Source organism: Bombus flavifrons, chromosome 12 (genome assembly GCF_040668555.2).
Source record: "Bombus flavifrons isolate JBK064 chromosome 12, iyBomFlav1_principal, whole genome shotgun sequence".
Classification (NCBI taxonomy): domain Eukaryota; kingdom Metazoa; phylum Arthropoda; class Insecta; order Hymenoptera; family Apidae; genus Bombus; species Bombus flavifrons.
This window is the reverse complement of record NC_138453.1, coordinates 9,207,198-9,230,210: the sequence shown is the minus strand read 5'-3', so window position 1 is coordinate 9,230,210 and position 23,013 is coordinate 9,207,198. Positions and strand designations below refer to the sequence as shown.

The 23,013-nt window shown below is 41.4% G+C and overlaps 5 protein-coding genes across 9 annotated transcripts in view; 4 read left to right on the top strand and 1 right to left on the bottom strand.

Moving 5' to 3' along the window:
• Positions 1-23,013, bottom strand: part of LOC138185624 (uncharacterized) — a 132,984-nt gene that overhangs the window by 103,941 nt on the left and 6,030 nt on the right. The window lies entirely within an intron of this gene.
• LOC138185715 (uncharacterized) lies at positions 6,900-15,682 on the top strand. Its single transcript, XM_069124874.1, has 7 exons — positions 6,900-7,127; positions 9,650-9,813; positions 9,887-10,078; positions 10,489-10,691; positions 11,127-11,396; positions 11,461-13,152; positions 13,491-15,682. The coding sequence occupies exons 1-7, from the start codon at positions 6,900-6,902 to the stop codon at positions 13,793-13,795; spliced, it is 3,054 nt and encodes a 1,017-aa protein (XP_068980975.1). The 3' UTR covers positions 13,796-15,682.
• LOC138185714 (uncharacterized) lies at positions 13,918-17,169 on the top strand. The gene is made up of 7 exons (XM_069124873.1): positions 13,918-13,948; positions 14,272-14,518; positions 14,687-14,848; positions 14,989-15,212; positions 15,302-15,561; positions 15,646-16,659; positions 16,757-17,169. The coding sequence occupies exons 1-7, from the start codon at positions 13,918-13,920 to the stop codon at positions 17,015-17,017; spliced, it is 2,199 nt and encodes a 732-aa protein (XP_068980974.1). The 3' UTR covers positions 17,018-17,169.
• Positions 17,163-18,257, top strand: LOC138185713 (uncharacterized; the record flags this gene model as incomplete). The annotated part of the gene is given in 3 exon segments (XM_081833765.1): positions 17,163-17,618; positions 17,909-17,977; positions 18,023-18,257. Coding segments are annotated over 3 exon segments (699 nt in total), but the record flags the coding sequence as incomplete, so codon positions are not given.
• On the top strand, positions 18,988-19,905 carry LOC138185538 (uncharacterized). Its single transcript, XM_069124551.1, has 2 exons — positions 18,988-19,165; positions 19,544-19,905. The coding sequence occupies exons 1-2, from the start codon at positions 18,988-18,990 to the stop codon at positions 19,903-19,905; spliced, it is 540 nt and encodes a 179-aa protein (XP_068980652.1).

Sequence of the window (23,013 nt, the reverse complement as noted above, 5' to 3'; positions counted from 1 at the left end):
CTATATGAATAAATGATAAAGCGGTAGGAGGACGAGGGAGAGGGCTGTAGTATAAATTCCAGAAGGTTGTCCTTTCCTGCTTCTCCCAGGGGTGCACCACACCCTCTAACCACCGGTATAAGGGTTATATTTGATAGATACGGCCAGGCTAAGTGCTTATCGTATTTCGTTTAGATGCCGCTATACTTAAACCTACGATCTTTGTGAACACTCCTTAAAAGCAGCCAGTTTGAGGGATATGTTTTGCAGGATCGTCCGACTTCAACTTGTACCAGGCTAACATTTTCACTGAACGAAAATGTATTAGCGACGAGCATCAGTCGTACTAAATAATACAATTTTTTGTTAGCTGAAACGCGGCAAAATACTGACCAAGAAGCTGGACGATTCTCACAGGGCGGAGTAGACGAAACGATTTATAAAGGTTGTGGACCTGATTAAATCCAGTGATTAAATTACGGTTTTCTTTCGCGTTACAAAGAAGTTCTCGCGTCTGTTGGTTTATATATTTACGACGAAATGGACAAAGTTTCGACAGTGGACCAAGAACGACGAGTGTAAATTCTTTTCGTTTCGAGAGAAATAACTAATCCATTAAATACCTCAGGAATTAACAACCCTGACATTGATACATGTTATTATCCATTTGGTTAAAAGCCACCTTTCAAAGAACATTACGCAAAAGACTATGTTTCAAATCGATCGAGCTTCGAAGCGTGAAAAATTGTTCTCCTACATTTTCGTGTCTATCCGTTTACGCAAAACCTATGTAAATTGATTTTTACCAGTTACTACACTTTTTACATTTCTTTACACCATATCCTCGATTGACAATATTTCTAACAGATATCTCGATTCGTAAGACATTTTGGTTCTACAGAAAGTTCGCGTATGAAAGATTAGTCTAACAAATTTAATATAATTAATCAAATAATTTACAAAGATCTCTGTCGTAATATCCTGATGATATTCCAAGCTTAATAATAAATATCCTAACACTTACGAACAAGGAGCGTATATAATTCCCTATCGAAGGTTATCAGAAATTACACAATAAAATGCCGGTACTACGCGTGTGACCATGTGGTGGCCGCAAATCTGTGGAGGATTTCGATTTGACGTTGGCGGCGCGAGAGCGAAACACACGAGAAGCAGCATAGAAAGGAACGAGCTGCGGACGAAGAGACCGGGGATAAAGAAACGAGAGTAGGCTTACCCGGCTGTTCGAGATCGAAGTCGCCTTATAGTATGCCTTTTCGATGGTCGTACGAACGCCTTAAGGGATAAGGCCTCTCTTCCTTCGCCTCTTCTTTCATTCGCGCTTTCCTTCGTTTCGAAAGAAGAGCTCCGCGAAGGGCTGCATAAGGTACGTTAGTTTCGAGTCCTCCTTACGGCCCACTGGGGGCTGCATTAAAATGCCTGGAATTGTTTACTGCTCGGCCGCACGAGCACCTCGCTGTAATATCCACTGTAAACTACGCTTGGATAAAACCTTGTGAACACCCCCCATTTTTACTCTTCCTCCTCCTTCTTCATCTTCTTCTTTTTCTTTCCCTTCTTTTTCTTCTATTACGCTGTCCCCTCTACCGGCTGAGTTAGCCAAGCTCTCCGTCGCGGAATTATTTATAATATTACGCGGACCCTGTACGAATGCAGGACGAAACTTTGTCTATAAAGAGCATCGTTTTTTTTTCCCGGCGAATTTCTTCCACTCTTCCCCCGCGCCGTTTCCCTCCGGTTTTAGTCGCCATCGTGGAAGAGCACGGCGAACAAGCCGGTAAGATGCGTCGATTATGCCGGCGTAGAAGTTATTTTGGCAACGGTCCCGCGGAAACAACGAATTCGTCCGTTCGAGTGCTATTTTCTTCGTTAATCGAACCGGAAGCACCGGGCATCGAGTAACTGTAGAGCGGGTCGTGACCGAGTTCGCGTATAAATGGCTCCGAGAAATGGAATCACGGCGGATAAGTCTGCAGTTTACTGGGTAACGTATTATTGACAAAATGGTTTCGAGGACGATCGAAGTGATGAAAAGGGGACGGAGCCGAGGATGATACTCTTTGTCAAGGCAGATAACGAGGCGAACGTTATCGATAATGTTCGACGTGAGCGACGCGATGACGATCGAAAGGCACAGGATGCAGTTTACGAACGTGGGTGGATTCGTTTTTTGTTCGAACTCACGGTAGACGACGCATTTATGCCGGAAATACCAGGAAATAATGCGTTACTTTGATTTCTTTGTTTGGTGCGCAGTGCACCTTCGTGCATCTATAGAACGGTAGATCGATACTTGTTCATTCCACGCATGTAAACACCGGCTCGCGTTTTCCAACGGGCCAACGGTCGTTTTGTTAAACTCGAGCCCGAACTTTTGTCGTAAACTATACGCTTTATGCGCGGATAGAGAGAAAGCGCGGCACGCATCTGTACGAGACGATTAGGCGGTGCACGGTAAAAGAGAGAGAGAGAGAGAGGTGGGAAGAGGGCAGGAGAAACAGGAATGTGTACGAGAGAGAAAAGGAGGATTAGAACGGCATAGAACACGAGGAAATGGGACAGCGTGTATCCGGGCGAAAGAGAGAAAGGGAATGGGGAAAGAGGAAACGAAGGGTGTACCGGGGGTTGGTTTCAATTAGGAGGCAGTAACTCTCCCAGGCATTGTTCATTTCACTCTAGATTTGTATTCCCCGTTTGTTTGTTCCCTTTGCATTTGCGTTAACCTGAGCAAAAGCGAGCCGCCACGCGTGTATACGCAATCAATCAGAGCGGAAAAGACGGGACCGGAGAGAGAGAGAGAGAGAGATCGCGTGATCATTCCGCTCGGCATCATCATTCTGACTTTTCTTCCTCAAAAATACCGGTACGATGCCCGTTTGTTCGGAAACGAAGCGCAGAAATGAGTTCGAACGGGTTGATGAAACGCTAAATGTCCCGATCACCAGCCTTTCCACAAACAATCGTGCGATAATAACGCAATCTTTCGAATCGCTTTTATACGTTCCTACGTATCATGGAATTTACAGTAATTCTTTAATGTGTATGTAACTATAGAAAATTCTCGTGGATATATCGTATGTCTGATGTTAGGTTGTCCGAAAAGTGTCTTTCTTTCGCAAACGTGTTTTTTTACAACAGTGCACCTTTATGCAAACGTGAAATGTCGCGGTGTTTATCTCAACAACAGAACAAAATGATATGAAAATAATATAAAAGAAAAATCGTTGTGCGTTTATTATTTCCTCGTAAAACGAAAGAAACTTTTCGGACAACCTAATATAAGAGATACGTTGAGATTTCATTAGCACCGTAACGAGATACAAGCGTCGTGGTCATCTCGATAAATACGCTTACGAAAAGTTTCTGTAATTGTTCAAATACTTTCGTATGACTCGTTAGATGAGAATAGTCGTAGGAAAGAAAATCGGCGGAACGTGTTTGGAACGATTTGGTTAAGTCCAAGCGTTAAATACGACCTCCAGGAAATTGCTTAAAATGTGTACATTTCGTTATATACTCGTTCATCTATGGCGTACGGGGAAACTAATATAGAGACTTATACGCTATTTTATGCGTTTATAGTAGGCGCCTTGGGTTTGAATATTTGCTCGCGAGGGCTGCGAGCCTCGTAACGAAATTCTCGACTAACTTCGTTCGCTACCATCTCGCTTGCTCCTCGTTCTTCCCATTCTAACTCGTAAGAAGTTTCGTTTACGTCCATATGCTGAAATAAACTGAATTTCAACCAGTCATTATTCGTTGGATCGTGAGCGCGCAGTACGCTTCAACGTATTTCTCGCCACTGGAATAAATTGCAAGCCGGCAACGTTCTTGCAAAGATTTATCTTCGATATTACCAAAAATCATTCATTAATAATAATAATCCAATGTCCAAAAGCAATACTTGCTAGTTTCAACGGCGAATACTCCTAAAAGATACGCAAAGTATGGTACGCGCTATACAATTTTGTAGGGAAAACAATTCTCTATCAAGGTTCCATTCCTTTTTTAAATTATCTTCACAAAAGTATCGCATAAATATCCGCCATCTATTTATGAGCTATGGCGTTAACGTTGACACGCTTTCGCGCATTGATAAATCGAGGAGCAGCGAGCGCAAGAATCGAAGTACGATAGAAACGAAGTATCGATTGCTCGAGGCGAAACAGTCGGCGTGCAACTGGAATTTGTTATGCGAAACGTCAACGTACATGATTTGTCTGGCACATCGTGACGTAAATCGATCCCGCCAACATTATCACCGATGACGTACGCGTTTCTACGTATTTCGGAACGAGGTTGCTCGTTCGAAGATCCTAGCGATAAAAGCAGCACCAGGTAATCGTATTGTTATCGGCTAAATCTTCGACTATCTCTATCTCCGCGACTACGATCCGACATTCTCGCTCTACCAATAGAATTACAAAATTTCGTTTTCTAATTAAGACGCGTAACATTCGTGAGCCGAAATTAATAGTCGTAACTCGAAACAACTCCTTAAACCTAGCGCGACTGCTCTCGTAAACGAGATCTTGGCAAATAGAGACAGAGAGAGAAAGAGCATGAGAGAGAGAGAGAGAGAGAGAGTGAGAGAGAGAGAGATTGCGAATGACTAACAAACCTGGCGAAATGAAAGCGAAAGCATTTTACGGGAGAATCAATTCTCGCCATGAACGTACGGCCAAGGTAGTCGAGATTACTCCTTGTTCTCTGATTCTGCTGATCTTTTCTACCCGCCTGCGAATCAGAGAGCCTACCAAACCGTGGCTTCTTCTTTGCTTTGCATCGAAACGGCAAGTTATCAAGGCTAATTTTTCGCCTTTGTCGCATCCCTCGGTGGCCACCAGCCGGTTTGTTACTCGTGTTTAGCCAGCACTGTTTTTAATAACCTAATGGCTCTTACGCGGTACATTATGTCGGATAGCATCCCTTCTCTATCCGCTGAACAGCCCCCTGGTACACCTCCCTTTGCAGCTTCTTTCTTTTCCGTTCTTTTTTTCTTTTTCTTTTTGGTGCCTTCGCTCTTTTATTTGCGATTTTTTTCGTTGAAACGACAAAAATATCCGGCCCTTTCTCGATCCTGCGACTTGCCCGCTTGCTTACTTGCTCGCGGCATGCAAAACTTTTGTCTGAGCAAAAAAGGGTGGAAGGAACGTGTGGACGTGGAACGGGAGAAGATTGAGAGAAAGGGAGACAGTAAAGAGAGTAGCTTTCCTCGAACCGAACAAAAATCTTTTACGGTTCCGACTCCCTCTTTATTCTCGTTCGAACGATCGGCCAAGAAAGAAACGATCGCTTAACTCTTCGTTCTTTGCGTTTTCATCGGCAGGAAATTCACCGTGCTCCCTGTTTTCGCGCTGATAACAGGGGGACGAAGCCACCGAATCTCTTCCTGTAATTAGCCCCAAGAGACTACGAACCGCGTCATCGAAACGTTTAAATCGATCGTTACGGTTTACACTCGTCTTACGGAGATTTTTTTAACCCTTTTCTACGTAGAATTATCGTCGACAGATGAGACGAGAATTTCGTGAAACACGACCATCGTCAACGAACGATTTCAGGGGTTTCAATCGAGTTTGAGATGTAGGAATCTTCAACTTTACGTACAATGGTCAGACTAGTATATCGCGAGATATCGTTAATGTAACAACGAAAAAAGTAAGAAATATACTACCTGCATTTACCATATGTAGCTCTATCATCTGTTGGAATCTGTACGATTTATGAAAATATAGCCGTAAGGTCAAAGGAATTTTCCTTTTTAATTTCGTAAAACGTAATTGATAAAAGTTGTCAATTTAGTCCGCGGAAGATGAAACGTAACGAATGGCTAATGTCATAGCGGAAATATTAAAAAGAGAGATTTCGCGATTCGAATATTGAAAGCGACAGATTGGCGATATCCAGTCCGGTGGTGAAATTCAGTGATGCAAAATGGGAAGGAATCATGGCCAGAATTATTCCCATTGAAAATCTTCTGGTCCGAATAACTGTACAGCCCTCTTCGCTGTGAAATAGCTTCGTTCGTTTCTAATTACTTGCCCTATTTTCCTTTGTCTTGTCTCACATTTTGCGGCGTGGCCGGCCTTTCCTCGCACGTACCACGGCCAGCCTCCATACAACGTTAATTTAGTAACCACCCAACTCGAATGGCAACGACTTTCCGTCAGACTCTCTGGAAATTATCCTTGTAAAATTAACTGCGACCCTGTTGGATATTAATTCCAGGATTGAAAGCAAGCGTTCTGGCCAAACGATACGGCCCGAAACCTTCCTCTACGTTTCCCTTATCGAACCTCTGTCCTGCTTTCCAAAGCTTCGCCACGAGCTTTTCAACCGCCAGCCGAAAAGTCGAACGCAACGAACTGGCGTTTCTCTCTTAAGCGAAAAGTCGGTTGATTACGATTCAGCCAGCGCGGGACCGGTGATATTTTACTTCTTTTCGAGGCTTTACGATCCGACGTTTTTAATTTCCCCCGTGTGCCTAAAGAAAGAACGGCAGAAATGCAAATTGTGACAGCAAAGTTATGTGCACCGTGGAATTAACGACTTTCTCGGATCGGCTCTTAATAGGCCGTTATGCACTTCCAGTCTGTCGTACGCGTGCACGAATTCGTTAAGCGTCGGCCGACCGATTCTAACGAAATTGAATTATATCCGCGAAACGAGAACAAACTACGATAGAATGCAAACTGGAAGCGAGGCAAAACTGTTAACTCTCGATTAATTATCGCGGTTAATTACGATTATTATACTTTGGATATCTCATACTTTGTTAGAGTGGCTTGTGAAAGCGTTCGAACGTTTTGTACGTTTTACATGAAACATGTTGAGAAATTAACATTGCAATGAGACGCGTGTGACTTTAACGCGAACGAAATTCTACAGGTAGAACAATGAGGACGATGGTGTTCACGGTTTGCCCGCTGGATAATCGTCGTCGACTGTCGCTCTTAATTTACGTCATCTTGGCCGTCATCCTGCCGATCCACGTATCAGTCGAAGCTCAAAAGAACGAACACGGGAACACGTACGTGAGGAGATCGAACGTGAACCCAGGATTCTCGAAGAACACGGAGCAATCGAAAGTTTCCATTGTCGACGACGAGAACAAGGATTCGAAGGTAAGCGAGTCGGCTGATTCTCCGGTGGAGCGACTAAGTAAGTAAATTCGTGGTGCGATCTCGACCTGCTGGAGAAGACAACAGGGATAGATTCTTAAAGAGCGAAAGGAAAGATCCGTGTCCAGCGATGGATAACCGAAAGGACGAGTGTCTGCTGATAGCAGAACGCGGTCGACGTGGCAAACTCTGGACGACAGGCGTTTCCTTTCGGACGCGTTTTAATATCTCAAGCATTAATTTCTTTTCGTGGAAAACACACTGGCCGTCTTGCTTTGTCTTCTCGCGTCTCTGCTCTGTCTCTCCTGTTCCCTCCATGGCCGATTCGTCCTTACGCCGGATGACAAAATGACAAAGGGGTGGTCGCCCCGGGCCAGCGATATTACCGTTTCCGTTTCGGAACTATGCGAACTGTCTACAGCCCTCCAGCCCGCGTATCCAGGCCGAAAACGTCTCGTGATTGATTATGCTCGCCGTACTTTTGGCTCCTCTGCCGCCCTCCACGGAACGCGATTGATGGAGAGCTTGCGAGAGGAACGTCGCTCGGCAAACGATCTAGATATCGTTAGTACGTCTCTCAGGAGAGAAGACACGCTGGCCTAGACTTTCGTTAAAATACAACGCCGCGACCTAAATGTTACGGTAAAATCGAAGCTGGATTTTGTAGCTCGAAATGAAAGGTAAATTAAGAACAAGTTGTCTGAGTCGACTGTACGTTAACATTTTACAATTCAATCGTAAAATTTGCCCAGAATAATTATCTTGTATACTATACAGACAAACAAAACAAAACAAAAGTTTCTTTCGTTTTAAGTGGAAATAATAAATGCACAACATTTTTTCTTTTACATTATTTTATCGAATTACGTACGATCCATTTAGTTCGAATGGAACAAAATTCAATTAACATTTAATCATATACAAGGACGAATCACCTGTTTTTTTTTTAAATTGAATATCAATAGCCCTACACACCTGCTCGAGCAATGAGATTGAGAAATCGATAGAAAACGACATTAACCAGTCTAATTTCCGAGAGACTCGCGTGCAACTAAGAAAGCAATGGTAGTGAAATATCTATCTATATCGAAATCCAAGGTCCAGGAGTTTCAACAAGTTTCAAGCAATCGCGGCCGAACGTTAAAGCTCGGTTTCACGGTGCACGGGACGAAACCGATAACAGAAACGCGTAATCCCGGTAGGTTGCAAATGGAAGGGAGGGATCTCCATAACGTTCAACAAGTGATCATAGGGAAGTATCCTGTTTCATTTGGAGACCGCGACGAGAATGATTAAAGATACCGGAGAGGATTTCAGCGAACGAGAACAACAACGAAATTTCTGTGACGTTCCACGGGCAAACAGTCGTTTCTGACAAAAGGAAGGAAAGAAGAAAAAAGAAAAACGAAGGCGTGGGGCAAAGTATATTAAAACGGGACTTCATTAAGGTCCGTAGGAACATAGGAGTAACGAGAAAAAGAGAAAAACATGGTGAGAAACGAAGAGTGGAAAAAAACGGACAGAGGTTGAGCATAGCAGCCGCAGACGTCGAGCTCGGTCGCGGAGGGAACTGAAAGAGGAAGATGGCGAGTGTTTATTTAGTTAAATGCCGCGCGTAATTGGGTGTAAGACTTTTTTGTTCGGCGTCGAGGCGACGGTCGTAGCGTTGTACGAAAAGGGCCAACTCCGGCTCTGGTAGGACAGCACAGGGTGACGGCAAACCCCTAGCGTTTCCACGGCCGAGCTTTCCACCCCTTTTTCCGCGTGCTGGCAGCCACCTGATGGCTGGCTGGCACAAGGGCCCGCCGGGAATGAGATGCAGATTGCCAGAGGCCACTTCAGCCGCTAGAGGGAGTGAATTTTTAATAACACCGTGCCCGTATCCGCGGCCCCGCGCACGTTTCTCCACGTAGAATCCCATTGTCTTGGCTGCGTCTCGCACGCGCTGGCAAAAGGACGAGAGTCGTACGATGCGTAACGGAAAGCGCACCCGGTATTATTATAGGAGGAGAATTGTCAGCGACAAGACACGCCACCACGAGAGACCACAGCGGGTAGAACGTAGAACGTCGCTTTCGTCGACGTTAAATAAAGCTTAACGCACTAGCTCTTAACGGTGGTATAGTCGGGATAATGGTATGATAGAAATACTGCTAGGAACACGGGGCCAATTCAACAAGCTCACGCCTACGTTCATGCACTATCATTCTTTTTCAAGTTTATTTGCTTTTTCCCTTTTTATCGACAATTCTTCTTTCTCTCTTTCTTTCGTTTGCTATCGCAGAACGAGTAGTTTGCTTATAGTGGAGCTCAGCATGTGTAGGTTTTACCGTATACGGTTTTTCCTCACTTTTGTATCACATGTTTTGAAAAACACTGGTAAATAGCAGAAAATAAGAACAGTATCTTGTAACAAATTTCTGTCGACGCTTCGACACTGTGCTATGTTAATGGAATAAAAAAATAAGAATCGATCCTAGTCTACTCTTATGCAGATTTTTCCTATACTATAATCGATCTCGCAGGCGAAATCTAGCGAGGGTCAGCGAGACGAAGAGTCGGCTAAATCCATAGACGAGAAGAGTGCAGCATTAAATAAGTTCCTACAAGATGTTCTGAAGGCTCAAACCGATTTAAAGTGGATAGATCAAGCACTGCGTGATGTTAATCGCGAGAAGGATTGGAAGAAGTGAGTTGTGACTAATGAAAATCACTAACCGATATTTAATACCTCACGAATAATGAATTAAACATCTGTGAAGGAACAGTCGAAATGTTAATAAATTACGCGAGAAAAGAGGCTCTAGCGAGAACTACGAAACTACACGGCTGTTGAATAGAAATACGTACAGAGATGAAAATCCCCTAGAACTTTCCCAGAGATTGCGTTTTGATAATGACATGACGTTCAAGAGGAACGTCGATCTCGATGACGTCGATGTGTACGAAAAGGGGTATCGTATTTCTGTTATTAACATATTCTAACAAGGAGAACCCGGTGAATGATAAAAATCATGCCATGTCTTGAGAGTTACGAATCCGAATGAACAATTTTTTGAAAATATCACTTTCTTACGTAATTTTCGTAAGAAGCTGATTTCTTCGACGAAATTTTCTCGCAGACTCATAGGCCTCGAGACACAGAGCAATTTTTATTTCGACTACTTCTGATATCTTTTGTCGATTTATAAGCGTTTACATAGAAGAACCGGCTTAAATAGATCGGATAAAAGGGTTGATTTCTCCCTTAAAGTAAAAGATGAACATTTGCGCGAAGTTTCATGAAAATCGGTGTATCAATCACCGGGGTTTCCTCGTAAATATGGACGGTCCTGTATTAGAAGCATCTGCACGATTCTTGTAGAAAGAAAAGAAAAGAGGTTCATCTTTCTCCTGCCTATGACAAAGAAACGATAGACAATCAGATTCGGAAAAATTGGCCCAAGACGAAGGATCTTTGTTCTCTGAGCGACTGGCTGAACTCGTACAAAAACTCTGGAAACGAAAAGGATAAACTTGAGGATCGATGGATCCACGATTACGACGCCAGTCAAAGAAACAGACTTAGTACGATCTACTTTCCATGTATTTGGTTATCCTGAAAGGTTCCACAGGTTTAAGACGTTCAAGCTGAGAGAACGCGAATGTGAATTTGAATGTAGAGTTTTAATGTTTTTATTTAAAATTTGCTCATCGGCTAAGAGTCAACCAGTCACTGTTTTAAACGAAAATGTGTAACTTTAAGTTGTAACTAAATTGCGATCTCTTTGAAAAGTGTGTACCTAAAATATGTCGCAAAAAGTAAGCGATGACGAGTATACTGGTTTTATTTTTTAATTTTATTACTGACAGGGCTCGTCATAGTACAAAACATTGTCATTTCTTCGTGACGAAAAATAGCCAACTGCTTAAAATGAGAGACAGCAGAAGCTAGGACAATTTTCAGGATGATCTCCTATCGATTTTGACTTTAAACACCTGAAACGATAAATAATTAAATAGATTCTTTGGACGGTGACAAAGAAGCAAACACGGAAGCGGGTAGCGCGTTGATCGTGAGAAATCAACGAGCCGAAACGAAGGAGAACGAGGCGACGTCGCTGGAATCTCTCAGAGAAACGATATTGGAACTAAAAAAAAGTCTGAATGAAACTGACAAAAAACGGCGCGAGAATTCCAAAAATTTGGATACTTGGAGTGCTAAGGAAAAGCAGAGCAACAAGCAGGAACAAAAGAAGCAAACTGCTGGTGGAAGAAACAACTACCAAAAAAGTGAAAACGACGACGAAAGTATAAAAAAGCGTTTTAATTTAATAAACACGTGCTTGAGAAGCAGGTAGAAAGAAAGTTAGCTTGAAATGTTGCATCTTTTCAGGAAACTTCGGCTGGTGGGAAAGTCTAGGAGCAGAAAGGTTGAATTTAAAAAAGCGTGAGCCAAGCACCGAGGATCTTGATGAGAAGAATGCTCATCTGAAAGTGTGGAGAACGAAGAGGACTGGAGTTAATAACGACGATGGTAACCCGAAACTCTTTCATAGAGCGGGGTTTGGGGACCCGTACCTTGAAGAGGACACGCTAAAAGAGCTTCATGACCGTAAAAGACGTAGCAAAGGAACGCCGTCAGATGAGAAACGTCATTTAAACGAAGCTCAGGATGGAAACAAGTCGGCAGCTGATGAGAAAAATTCCATAAAAATATCAAAGACATCTGGCTGCGGCGTCGCCGATGCTTCCGGTAAAATAGAATCTTTGTCGAATGATTTGCAAGCAAGGAACGCTTTCGAACGTGAGAGCGAATTAACGAATAATCCGGCAGATACCGCGGCTTCCGACGTCTCAAAGGCGGCCACGGATGAGAGTAAAAACACGGAAACAGGCGGAAATTGCGAACAATCGGATCTATCGCGGGAAAATCAGAACGCGATGGAAAACAAGTTGATGAAGAACAAAGAAAAGGGTGAAAGTCCCGAGGGAAATTCTTTGCAAACCTTCGAATCCACGTCGAATGAACTGCAGGCTGCTTCGTCTACCGAAACCTCGAATCAAGAAAATGTCGGCTCGAGCAAGGCAGAACAGGTGATCAAAGTCTTTGAACCTCAGAGGCATTTGCGCGAAAACAACGAACGAAGAAAAGAAGTGGAAGAAACCGACGACGAGCGCGAAGAATTGTCTCCGCAGGTGAAGAGGTCTGCCAAAGATTCAGGAAATATTAATATCCTGGTCAAGTCAGAAAACAAGAATCTGATCGAGTTTAGTAACGCGGATGGCGATAGAAAATTACCGAACGGTGGTCAATCGCCGTTTGTGTTGAATATAGTTGATGTGAAGAAGAAGACGATCGTGGAGAACGAGCAGACAGGTGGAAAATCAGTTTCGATGCTTTACAACATGAAGTTACACAAGTCACAGGTCGATAAGCCTGTCGAAGGTGCGAATAAACGAGATGCAGAGCCGAGAAACGACGAAGTTCCGGTTGGTAGCGTGGTGCTTGATTTTCGGAAGAATAAACTTAAGGAAGTGCCATACGAAGACACGCCCGCGTCTACGAACACGATGAAAGAAAGGAACGTGGATGAGAAACGACTTGAGAACTCTGCAGACCTCGACAAAGGATCGGAACAAAGCGGCGTCAATGAAGAAGGAACTCGAAACTGGTTCGGAGAGGCAGCTCGTAATCAGATGGCTATGAACGTCGATCACGGTGCAGCTGAGAAATGTAATGACCTAGGCGGAAAGGATAAATTTACGAACGCAGAGGGGCGGTTTAACGATAATAAAGAGAAGGGAGACTCCGTTCAGGGATCTAATAAGGAGGCAGAGCCGAACGGAGGGAATAAAGAAGGAAGAAATAAGAAATATAGAGAAATATTCATAATGACCAATGGAATGGATGATAGGATAATGAATGATAAATATGGTCAGAGAAGAATATTGCAGTATATGGAGTACTCTAACGACGATGTCGAAGATGCCGATGTGAATTACAGTGACAAAGAGGAAGAGGAAAATCAACATCAGGCTGCTGCAGGTAAAACTGTTGTCGAGCTTTTGTTCCGTACTTTTGTCCTCACGTATATTTATTTTTTCGCTTAGTTTCTATAATTGTCAAGTTTCAAATAAAGTTTGAAAAAAATTGATGAACCATAAATTTCTTTAAAATTTATTTATACGACAAAATAACACGTACGTTAATTTAATTACTATTTTTCCGTAATACTTATACAACCTCCTGTAACGAGCCAAATCATTGAACGTGGATCGACTCGGTTGACCGAGAAGTATCTAACGTAAACGCTGTTTAAACGAAAAGGAAATTGATACTAGAGGATGAAAAACAGGAATTAAACGTTTATGGATTATTTCCAGAGAAAAACGATGCAGCAACACGAAGGAAAGAACGAGCCGCATACAGCGACAAAAAGAAAGATAAAGTGAATCTGTTGATTAAAGAGAAAATCAACAAAAAGAAAAAACCTCGCCAGAGAAAAAGACGTAATCCAAGTGTAATCGAATACTACGATTACGATAGCAACCTCGAGCAGCAGGATCACGAATCGTTGTCACCGACAAGCGAGCAACAGCGAAGTAAAAATAATTATCAAGACAAGAGCGTCATCGAATCCGACGCGGGACCTGGTAATCACGCGTGCACTTCCCCATCGAAAAACTAACGACAAAACTGCTAAAATCTTATGTAGTAAAGTTTCGCCAGATTTCCAATATCCACTCAAATCATCGATTCGATATCACCAGGTTAGGCTATGAGTTAAGGTGAATGTGTGTTTTGACGAATATGTGGCAACAATTAAACACAGAAGAATATAGTAAATGGAAATTTCATGTTCACGGAAGGACAATTTTTAAATTGAATATGTTGTCAGGAGTTTTATATAGCAAACTGCACTCTCTTTATACGATTTTAATATCAAATATATGTAAATCTCACAGATATCTTTTTTGTATAATATATTTGTTGTATTTTTATAAATACAATGAGATGCAAGCTGAGTATCTAATAACAGATTTTTACGTAGCGTTTACCTACATACATTTCAGATGTTTTATTCGTCACAGAGCACGCATTCGCTGTAGCCATAGTCGCAGACGAATCACGCGAGAGCTCATGCCTCTTTTCGTCATGTCGTAGTTGTAGACGGGGAGAGCAGCGAAAAATGTAAACCACCTATGACGGAAATTAAGAACGAGCAAGACGAGGCGATACGGAAGGAGATAAAACAGAAGGAAAAATCGGGGAACAGAGTACCGGTACAGCAATTCCTTAATCCGGCTGGAATAGAAAGGAACGTAACGAAGAAATCAGCGGCGACGACATCGACGAAAGCTAAATTCGGGAAACAGGAAGGATCCTCCAGCAACCAACGACTGGGATCAAGGTGAAGACAACGTGAACAGCATTAGTCGCGAGAGGTCAGCGGTAAATTCTCGAACGAAAAATAGTACAATGTATCAAATAAATGACACTGACCTGCGTGATCATGATATTGGTGTATAACTACGCGAGAAACTTTTAAGCTCAAGTAGTGATCTTAGTATGTGGATAGGTTAAACGAACCAGTGGAGGGAAACGAAGACAAGTTTTTAGACGCTGACACGAATAACGAAATGATGCTAAATCCGGCAAAGTATATTCTCAAAGTGGATACAAATCCGGATCCCGGGGCAATCGACGACTTCTGCGATGATATCCAATATCTGGATGAAAAGTATGCTATCCTAATTAGCCCTAGAAATTTCTTCGTCTCGGTATCGTTTAGCTTTGATTTTAGTGGTCTGAACGCTTCGTTACAGCATTCGTTCTGTACAGTATTCTCCGTTATAAATATTTTACTCTCGTGTCCGCTAGAAAAGAAATAGCGCCTGACAACGTGGAACCACTGTACGAAGAGTTAAAAAAAATATACGACTGGAACGAGGACGAGACAAAAGTAAAACCTCGAATAAAGGGAGATCAGAGGACGTATCACGAATCTTACGACAAAGTAGATTCCATCGATAGAGCAGCGGGCGAACCGTTTAAAGATCAAGTCGAGCCTCCGCAAGTTCACGATGATGCAACTAAAACATTCGGTAAACGTTGCTGAATCAAATTCTGAATCAAATTCCATCGCATGGAATCGGCGCGACTCACGTCGATTATGTTCGATTTTGCTGTTCAGTTTCCAGCCCCAACTTATCGCCTCTTTTGCTCGTTTACACTGGATCAGGGAAATCCGAAATTGGCGAAAAAACGTATCCAGTCGTATCATCTGGCCGGCACGAAAACCACGCCGCCGCGAACGTTTCCCGAAGTAATTATTTTGCTCTTAAAAGCACAGACGATATGTTTAAAGGCGGGTCGGAGCAAAGTAACAGCACCGGGGAAAAATTACGAGGACCTAGCGCTATCGGAACGACCGGTGAATGGCAAACACAAAAGGTAAAAAACGAGTAAAATCTAAACATTTCCAATAAATTATTGGCCCGACTTACTTTCTTTCGCTCTATAAACCTTGAATCACAGGTGAGCGGAGTGAGAAACGGCGGGGCCAAAGGAAAAGATGCCGTGAGCTGGTCATTAACGGGCCAGAAGCAATATATTGACACAGATTCGCGTTCTCCTTACGAGAACCGTAAATATCTGGAATCACAGGTTCCACGTGGATGGGAACACGTCCAAAATATAGATCGCGTGAAACAGACGATCGTTAGCTCTAAGGACCTGCATGAATCTTTTGTCGAACCCCTGGAATGGATCGACGATTTCGACAAAGACATAAGGGTCAGACTCAGCAGAAGCTTGAAAACCGTCGATTCGAACACGCTTGCATATATTGAATCTAGTACAACGAAATATGAAAAGAGTCCGGTTAATGGTTTTATCGATAGGGCTCCGATTGAAAATGGAACGACGTTAAAGACTGAAGATTCCACCAAGGTTGCTCTCGTTAGCCATCCGCCTTTAGATATTCAACAATTATTTCAAGATGATAGAAGAACGAAAAGGGAAGTTGGCACTCTTTATGATACGTATGACGATGACGAGGATCGACGTAATCGCGATTCCGAGAGAATGGACGACTATGATCTATATTCGAGCGACAAAGAAAAGACGAGCGACAATTTTCAGCTATTAAACTCGTACGATGACACGGATGATGAGAATCAGGAGCTATTTAACTCGAAGGATGTCGAGGAGTATGACTATCTGGACGATGACGAGGACGATTACGGCGGCATTGTTAGAAACGCAGATTCAAAAAGAAAAGAACATGCCGTTAAGAAGAAGAGTTATGGGAAAGCGTTAAAAAAAAAGAAAAAGGAAGATCATGCCGCTAAGTCGAATAAGAATCGCAGAGAACGAAGACATCGCAAGAACAAAAAGATGACAACAAGAAAACGTGGTAAAAAACATAAGAAAGGTACGTCGAAGAATGGAAACCGTCATACTAACATTAAAAAAAGCAAGGTTACACAGGACGAAGAGAAAACTTATAACGAAGGAGAGGAACATCACGATAGAATTAAAGAAGAAGATGTAAGTAATCGAATGAGATTTTTTAAAAAATACGAGCGATATAACAAGACATAGCGTGTAATTTAATTTAAAAAAAGGCTCGTCGATAATATCTTAGACGATGAATTTGGACAACGATATCCAGAGGAAAAAATTCTCCACGCTTTTGGTAGCCGATAACGTTGAAGACGAATCTCAAATGGATTCGGCTCTTCACGGTGAACTCGCTGCAAAGATCGTGGAACAAATTTTCGACCAGGTATTCAATATTTTCTATCACGATAGACACGCGCAGTCTACTTATTATAATTCCATGAAATCGTCAGATACAAAAGAACGAGGACCTGAAGGTATCGTTAGGCCCAGGTCTTTATCATAAACACAAAACTAGAGACACCGTGGCAGCTGACAAATCGTATCGTCAGACCAACGATGACGACGAGGTAGATTCCTAATATTCTTGTAATAATTCCCTTTAACACCTTGCAAACGCTTTATGCGTTTTACTCTGACAGATCAAACATACGCAAGAGTTGTTGAATAAGATCATGCTGCTTCTTAATCGACTGATCTTCGACGAGGTTCAGAGAAAGACTTGCATTTCTCTGCCATCCGATTTGCTCGAGTTCTTGGACTGGATGTTAGAAGTGAATCCGCAAACAAATTTATTAGAACAAGTAACGCGTATTCTATTCGGATCTGACTTTACAAGTTAAATATTTCATGTCAAACGCTCGTTTACATCCAACATTCTCGATCGAACTTCGTTTCAGCCACCAGCGTTACCATTGATACACGAGCAAGATAAAGATCATTTTCCACGGGACAAGTTCCTCTTTCAAAGTTTCCCAAACGAGCAACTCGAAGCTGAGATTAGCGAATTGTACGCAAAGATTCGATTGATAAAAAGTCTGATAAAGGAGTACAGTGGTCTGGCAGAAGACGATAAGGCGAAAATTAAATCAATTCAGGAGTATCTGGTTAGATTCTTAACTCTGGGGAGCACAGGCCCGAAACAAAGCATCGAATCGTCTCAAGACTGAGACTCGCTACTCTACGCTATTCTTAAACCTACCGCACCTTTTTCGACGCAGTCGTGTTTATTATATTTAAAAAATTATTTAGATCTCAGAGAAATATGGAAGAAGTGGCCGTTGATACTCGCGATGTCTCGTTTCAATTTTACGGGAAAAAATGTTTTTTTATGATTGAAAGTCTTTATCAACTGGAAATTTTCACCGCTATATGGCTAGTTTGTCCATTATTTCAGGCGAAGCAGCTAGATTTGATGCTGGAATATATTGAAGTGAAAGAGGAAGCTGAAAAAAACGGGAAATCTGCAAATGGAATAGCAGAAGGGAAAGGTGGGAAAAGCATTCCTCAGTATCAAGTAGGAATGAGTAACGCGAGTAATGCAAGTTATTCGACGAGACCAGATAGTTTTTCGCCTTTAATGAACGCGCCGAACCTCTTGAAACTGAGCAACACAAACTTGCTCACGAACGAACAACTTTTTCAAGAAAGTAAATCCCGTAACTTAGCGACGATTATTTCTTAATTGTCGATTAAATGTCGATTATTTCTATTTATAAACAGCCTTTGTACGCTTTAGACAGAATTGGCGGTGCTCATAAAGGGAAAAGACTAACCAGGAGCCTGCATAAACATACAAAGCATAATAAAATGCCAAGAAAACGTAAAAACCGGAAAAGGAAGCACAGTAGGCATCGCAAAGGTGCAAGTGCTATTGATCAGTCGCGACATAAGGACACTGTGCATAAAGCTGCAGCTCTGCGTCAAAAACGTGAATATCTGGGCAAAGCCTTTTGGGATTCTTTCGATTCAGGATACGAGGAACCTTTAATTTACGACTCTATGGATATGGTGAACGTGGAATCGAATGCGGACGGTATACGAGTGGTTAAGAAAGAGGAAAAGCTCAAAGACAAGGATGATAAGAAGTATGTGTCGCATCGATAAGACGTAATTGGTACATTGTGTATGATCGTGCAATTCTATAGTTTTGCGAGAGTAATTAGAGAAATGAAATGGAGATTTATTCGTGAGAGACAGTTTTGCGCTTTTAACCTTTTGTCATTAGTATCGCGTTCAATATCGTGATTAATTTATATTCGATAGATTAAACTGAAAATCTGTTGGTAATTTGGCTATAGATATTTTTACTTCCGGAATTAATATGTTTCTGTTGAATTAAATTTCCATTTATTTTGCATGCTAAAAGTAAAAAGGAACGAAACGAGGTACAACGTCGAAAGAATGAAACTTACCATAATTGCGTAAACATCCGCGGTTCAATAATTAGCGAAACGTTAAATAACTTGTATCATTATGATTTTATTTTCACATAAGTACAGTGCTCGATCTTGGAAAGAAAAGGCGACAAACGATTTGAAAAAAGATAACACAGAAGATCAGAAAAGGAGTATTAAAATTGAAGGAGATACATCAAAATCTCTTGCTAACGTCCAGTCTCGAGAACGAAAGGATTCCAGCGAAGAAGACAAAGGTAACCTTGCAAAGATTGATAAAACTCATAAATCCGTAAAATCATCTCGATTATCGGGTATTATACAATCTACATTTTAATAAAATATATAAGTATACTATTGAGAACTATCAGAGGATCGATTTTATAGAAAAGATTTTCTCAAAACATTAAAAACCCTCTTCTTGTGAAATTTACACGTACAAAGTTCAAAAATTAAAGGATTAAGGCACGAACAAGATTAAAAGTCGACGTATGAGTAAAATATCTAATAAAACGTGTAGGATTTCTTTGCTCTGATTTGCTCGTTTGGTGCAACAGAACCGATTGAAACGACGATTCTTTAATTGTATTTGTCAATGTATTTTGTTGCATTTATTACACGCATCTTTGTATCAGGCTTGATGGAAGAAGAAGAACCGATAACAGGCAAGGATCAACTAGAAGATGAAATATTGCTGCTCAATAAGCGACAAGCTTGGAAAATGAAGAACGAACAACAACTGGAAGAAGTTGCTTTCGGTGAAGATATGAGGAAATCATCGAAAGACAAAGAGCTGTACGAAAAATTGACCGAGATCGATAAGAAAATAAACGATGTGGATAAGACGCAAAGGAAAAATTGCAGTGTTAAGGATTACACGACGAATAATCCAAACAGCTGTAATTTATCAAACGAGGACAAGCTGAGGATGCTCGAAGAGAAGATAAATGTTTATGCGGATAATGAGCGAGAGGAGAAAGCGAGAGGTAAAAAGTGAAGGTGGAAGAGAAAGTTGCGAGAAGCCGAAGAAGTTGACAAGTTCACTAAGAATGAACTAGCCGCGATAAATTGCAAGATAAAGTGAAACGTTAAAGAGACGGACGTTAAAGAAGAACTCGGAGTTCGAAGAACAAACGACAAGGAAGATGCACTACAAGAGATTATGCAATTATATGGTAAATTTGCCAAGTTCTTTCGCAATACTATAATAAAGTTCCGTAAGGAAGTTCCTCGAAAAAGTTTTCTTTTTATTTAACGAAGATAAGAAGATGACACAGCGCTAAGAGAAACGATTAGTCAAAGAAGATAGAAGATCAAACATTACTCATCGCAAATGCAATAATAACGTGCATGACATGGTATTTAATTTTACACTTGTACGATATCATATTTAGAATAAATTTTATTAATAACAACTATCACGTTCTATAATTATCCTTCAACGTGTGTACATTGATAAACTATGGAAGAAAATATATGGCTACACATCGTCTATTTATATATTTCCCAACTGATACGTATGATAACATTGCAAAGTGATATACGTATATTTATATATACAGTTGCCCGCTAAAGTATACTAATTTTTTCCTAAATACGTATTTACAGTAAATATTTTCCAACTTTTGTATACACTTTCAAATTGATTTCAAGTTTTATCAATACGATTATGATTCATTTTTTTTTTTTTTTTTTTGATTGTGTCTCATTACGATGCTAGTAAAATTACAAAATGTTTTATCTAGCGCACGTAATATCCATACTCAAATTTTGCTAACGTTTACTACGGTAAATGTCGAAATATTTTTATCAGCCACTCTAGATTCTTAGCTGTATTTTTGTTCTTTTCGCCCTCTCAGCAGTTTCATTTAATTATAGAACGCGTATATAAATAAAGCAATAACTAGACGACAATAGTGGACATTTATAGGTGGAGTAATTGTATTTGCGACACAATAGTGCTCAGCTGCGTAATATCGCGGCGAACCGGGATAGGTTCGCGTCGTTGCTTGACAGCGGGCGTCTAAATAATTTCATCAGATACATCGATCGCCGATGAGCTTTATCGTAATTGACACATTCGCTCTATCTGGCCGACAGGCGAGCCTGTGAAACCTCGTAAATCGTCCTGTCGTTGCGATGAACCCGACGGCCTCTCGTATGTTTGCACACGCGTACAACGCCCGTGTTAATCTATGTACGAAAACTGCTTAAAGCCGGCGATTACTATCACCTAATTGCTCTCTAAGAACAGATACGATTAATCAAGCAATAAACCCGTTCTGAATCAACAACATCATACCTTACCTTAAAGCGATCTTCCTTCCAGTTTACATTTATGCAACAGAAATTTAAATTAGTAGAATTTCAGGTATTTTTTTCATAGGTAACGAAGTCTTTAGAATTTCATGTTCAACTTAACGCTGAAAAGCGAGTGAGAATACGCTTCGTCTTAACTTAAGATACATTTATAGAGTCAATTTTCGTCCCTTGTGACATAATCTCACAATTTCCTGCTTCTACAAATTTTGATTAAGGCCAGATATTTTACTGCTTTACTAACTTTTTTACTTTCCTAACTTTTACCGCTTTACATTTACTTTACAAGTTTTTTTTTTTTAAGAAGATATTAAAGACAAAGCGTACAAAGGAAAATAATTGCGTACGTTTAATAAATACTTCCGTATGAAACACGATCGAGTTAACACCGTCCATTTGCAAAGCAAATCGTATTTCTTTATCGTGAAAAAATTTCTCAAATTTCAGTAGAACGTGAAGCAATCTCTCCGTTCGATTTTCTTAAAGCCTCAAAGGTTTCTACCCATCGATACAGAGGCTAGATTGGGATACTGAAATCCAATTGTAAGACAGTTCAAACATTTTGATAACCGCGTGTCCGACAATCGCAAGCAATGTTCCTCGATCATTTTCCTAACTCTTCCAAAACTTCGTAAGATTCGGAAAAAAAGCGAATAACGAAAGTTGGTTACCTGTTTCAACGATTTCATAATCTAGCGCGAGTCCGACGGCAAAACTGATTAAATCTTGCCAAGGAGGAAAAGAGTATATCTCATCGCGGTTGCTCGTACCTATTCTCTCTCTCTTTCTCTCTCTCTCCGTCTCCGAAACTCGCGATAGAAAAGAAGAAGAAAAGTATGCATTCTCTCGTCTCCCGGGGCACGAAATATCTCGAAAGTTTCCTCGTAAAGTAAGTCCACGCAGCGGAATTCCCCCGGGCCAATTAAATTCCCGAAATCGGACGCGCTCGCTTATGCAGGCAAGGGCAAGGTGGAATACGGAAAAGGGAGAGAATCTAACCCCGTGGTTGGCGAACGTTATTACTTATTCGACTCAAGGATTTTAAGGGCGGCCGACACGCGGATTTATTTAGATATTCCAACGGTGAGCATCTGCTCGAGGTTCGACTGGATCTCGTCTGGCGTGCGTTTTCCTCGTCGTTTTCGCTCTTCTTTCGACCCGCATTAATATACACGGAGAACCGGCGTGTCTGCGATCGTACGGAAACCCCAGCTATTTTTACATAACATTAAGTTGTTCGTGTAACGGAGTGCTGGCCCTCAGTCGTACCGACGCTTTGGGTCACTAATGGGGGTTAAAACGCAGAGGCACAGCTACGACACCAGACGCGTAGACGCATCGAGAGAAATTTCACCGATCGACTTCCACCCTCTTCGACCGAACCACTTGCCCTTGCACGAGACGCGCGAAACTCTTTGCATCCGACGCGCGTCAAATTATTTATGATTATTTGTTTCGTGTACAGGACAAAATCAGAAATTTGCCCACGAGAAACGTGTGAAATTGCGTGAAAACACGCGTTACCTTTGCACGCCACAATAGAATTACCAAAACCAATTAAGATAATCGGTATCAACTGTTCGACTTTTGTAATTTAGTAAAATGTACGTGTATTTTCAACGATATTAACATGTTGTTGTATCGAGACAAAGACATAGTATTAAATATATTTATTTATTTCGCTGCATTACTTTCATACCAATCAACTATGCACGACATATCAAAGGCAGTCTCGGTAGTCTCAACGTTCAAAAACAGAAGAAGAAGCTGCTCCTTGTGCAATTGA

Bases quoted from the DNA above. Each gene is read 5' to 3' on its own strand.
- LOC138185715 (XM_069124874.1), top strand. From the start codon at position 6,900: ATGAGGACGATGGTGTTCACGGTTTGCCCGCTGGATAATCGTCGTCGA. The intron at 9,814-9,886 runs GTGAGTTGTGAC...ACATCTGTGAAG, and splicing joins CGCGAGAAGGATTGGAAGAA to GAACAGTCGAAATGTTAATA. The intron at 10,079-10,488 runs GTATCGTATTTC...CGATTCTTGTAG, and splicing joins GTCGATGTGTACGAAAAGGG to AAAGAAAAGAAAAGAGGTTC.
- LOC138185538 (XM_069124551.1), top strand. From the start codon at position 18,988: ATGATTTTATTTTCACATAAGTACAGTGCTCGATCTTGGAAAGAAAAG. The intron at 19,166-19,543 runs GTAACCTTGCAA...TCTTTGTATCAG, and splicing joins TTCCAGCGAAGAAGACAAAG to GCTTGATGGAAGAAGAAGAA.
- LOC138185714 (XM_069124873.1), top strand. From the start codon at position 13,918: ATGTGGCAACAATTAAACACAGAAGAATATA. The intron at 14,849-14,988 runs GTATGCTATCCT...CGTGTCCGCTAG, and splicing joins ATCCAATATCTGGATGAAAA to AAAAGAAATAGCGCCTGACA. The intron at 15,213-15,301 runs GTAAACGTTGCT...TTTGCTGTTCAG, and splicing joins TGATGCAACTAAAACATTCG to TTTCCAGCCCCAACTTATCG.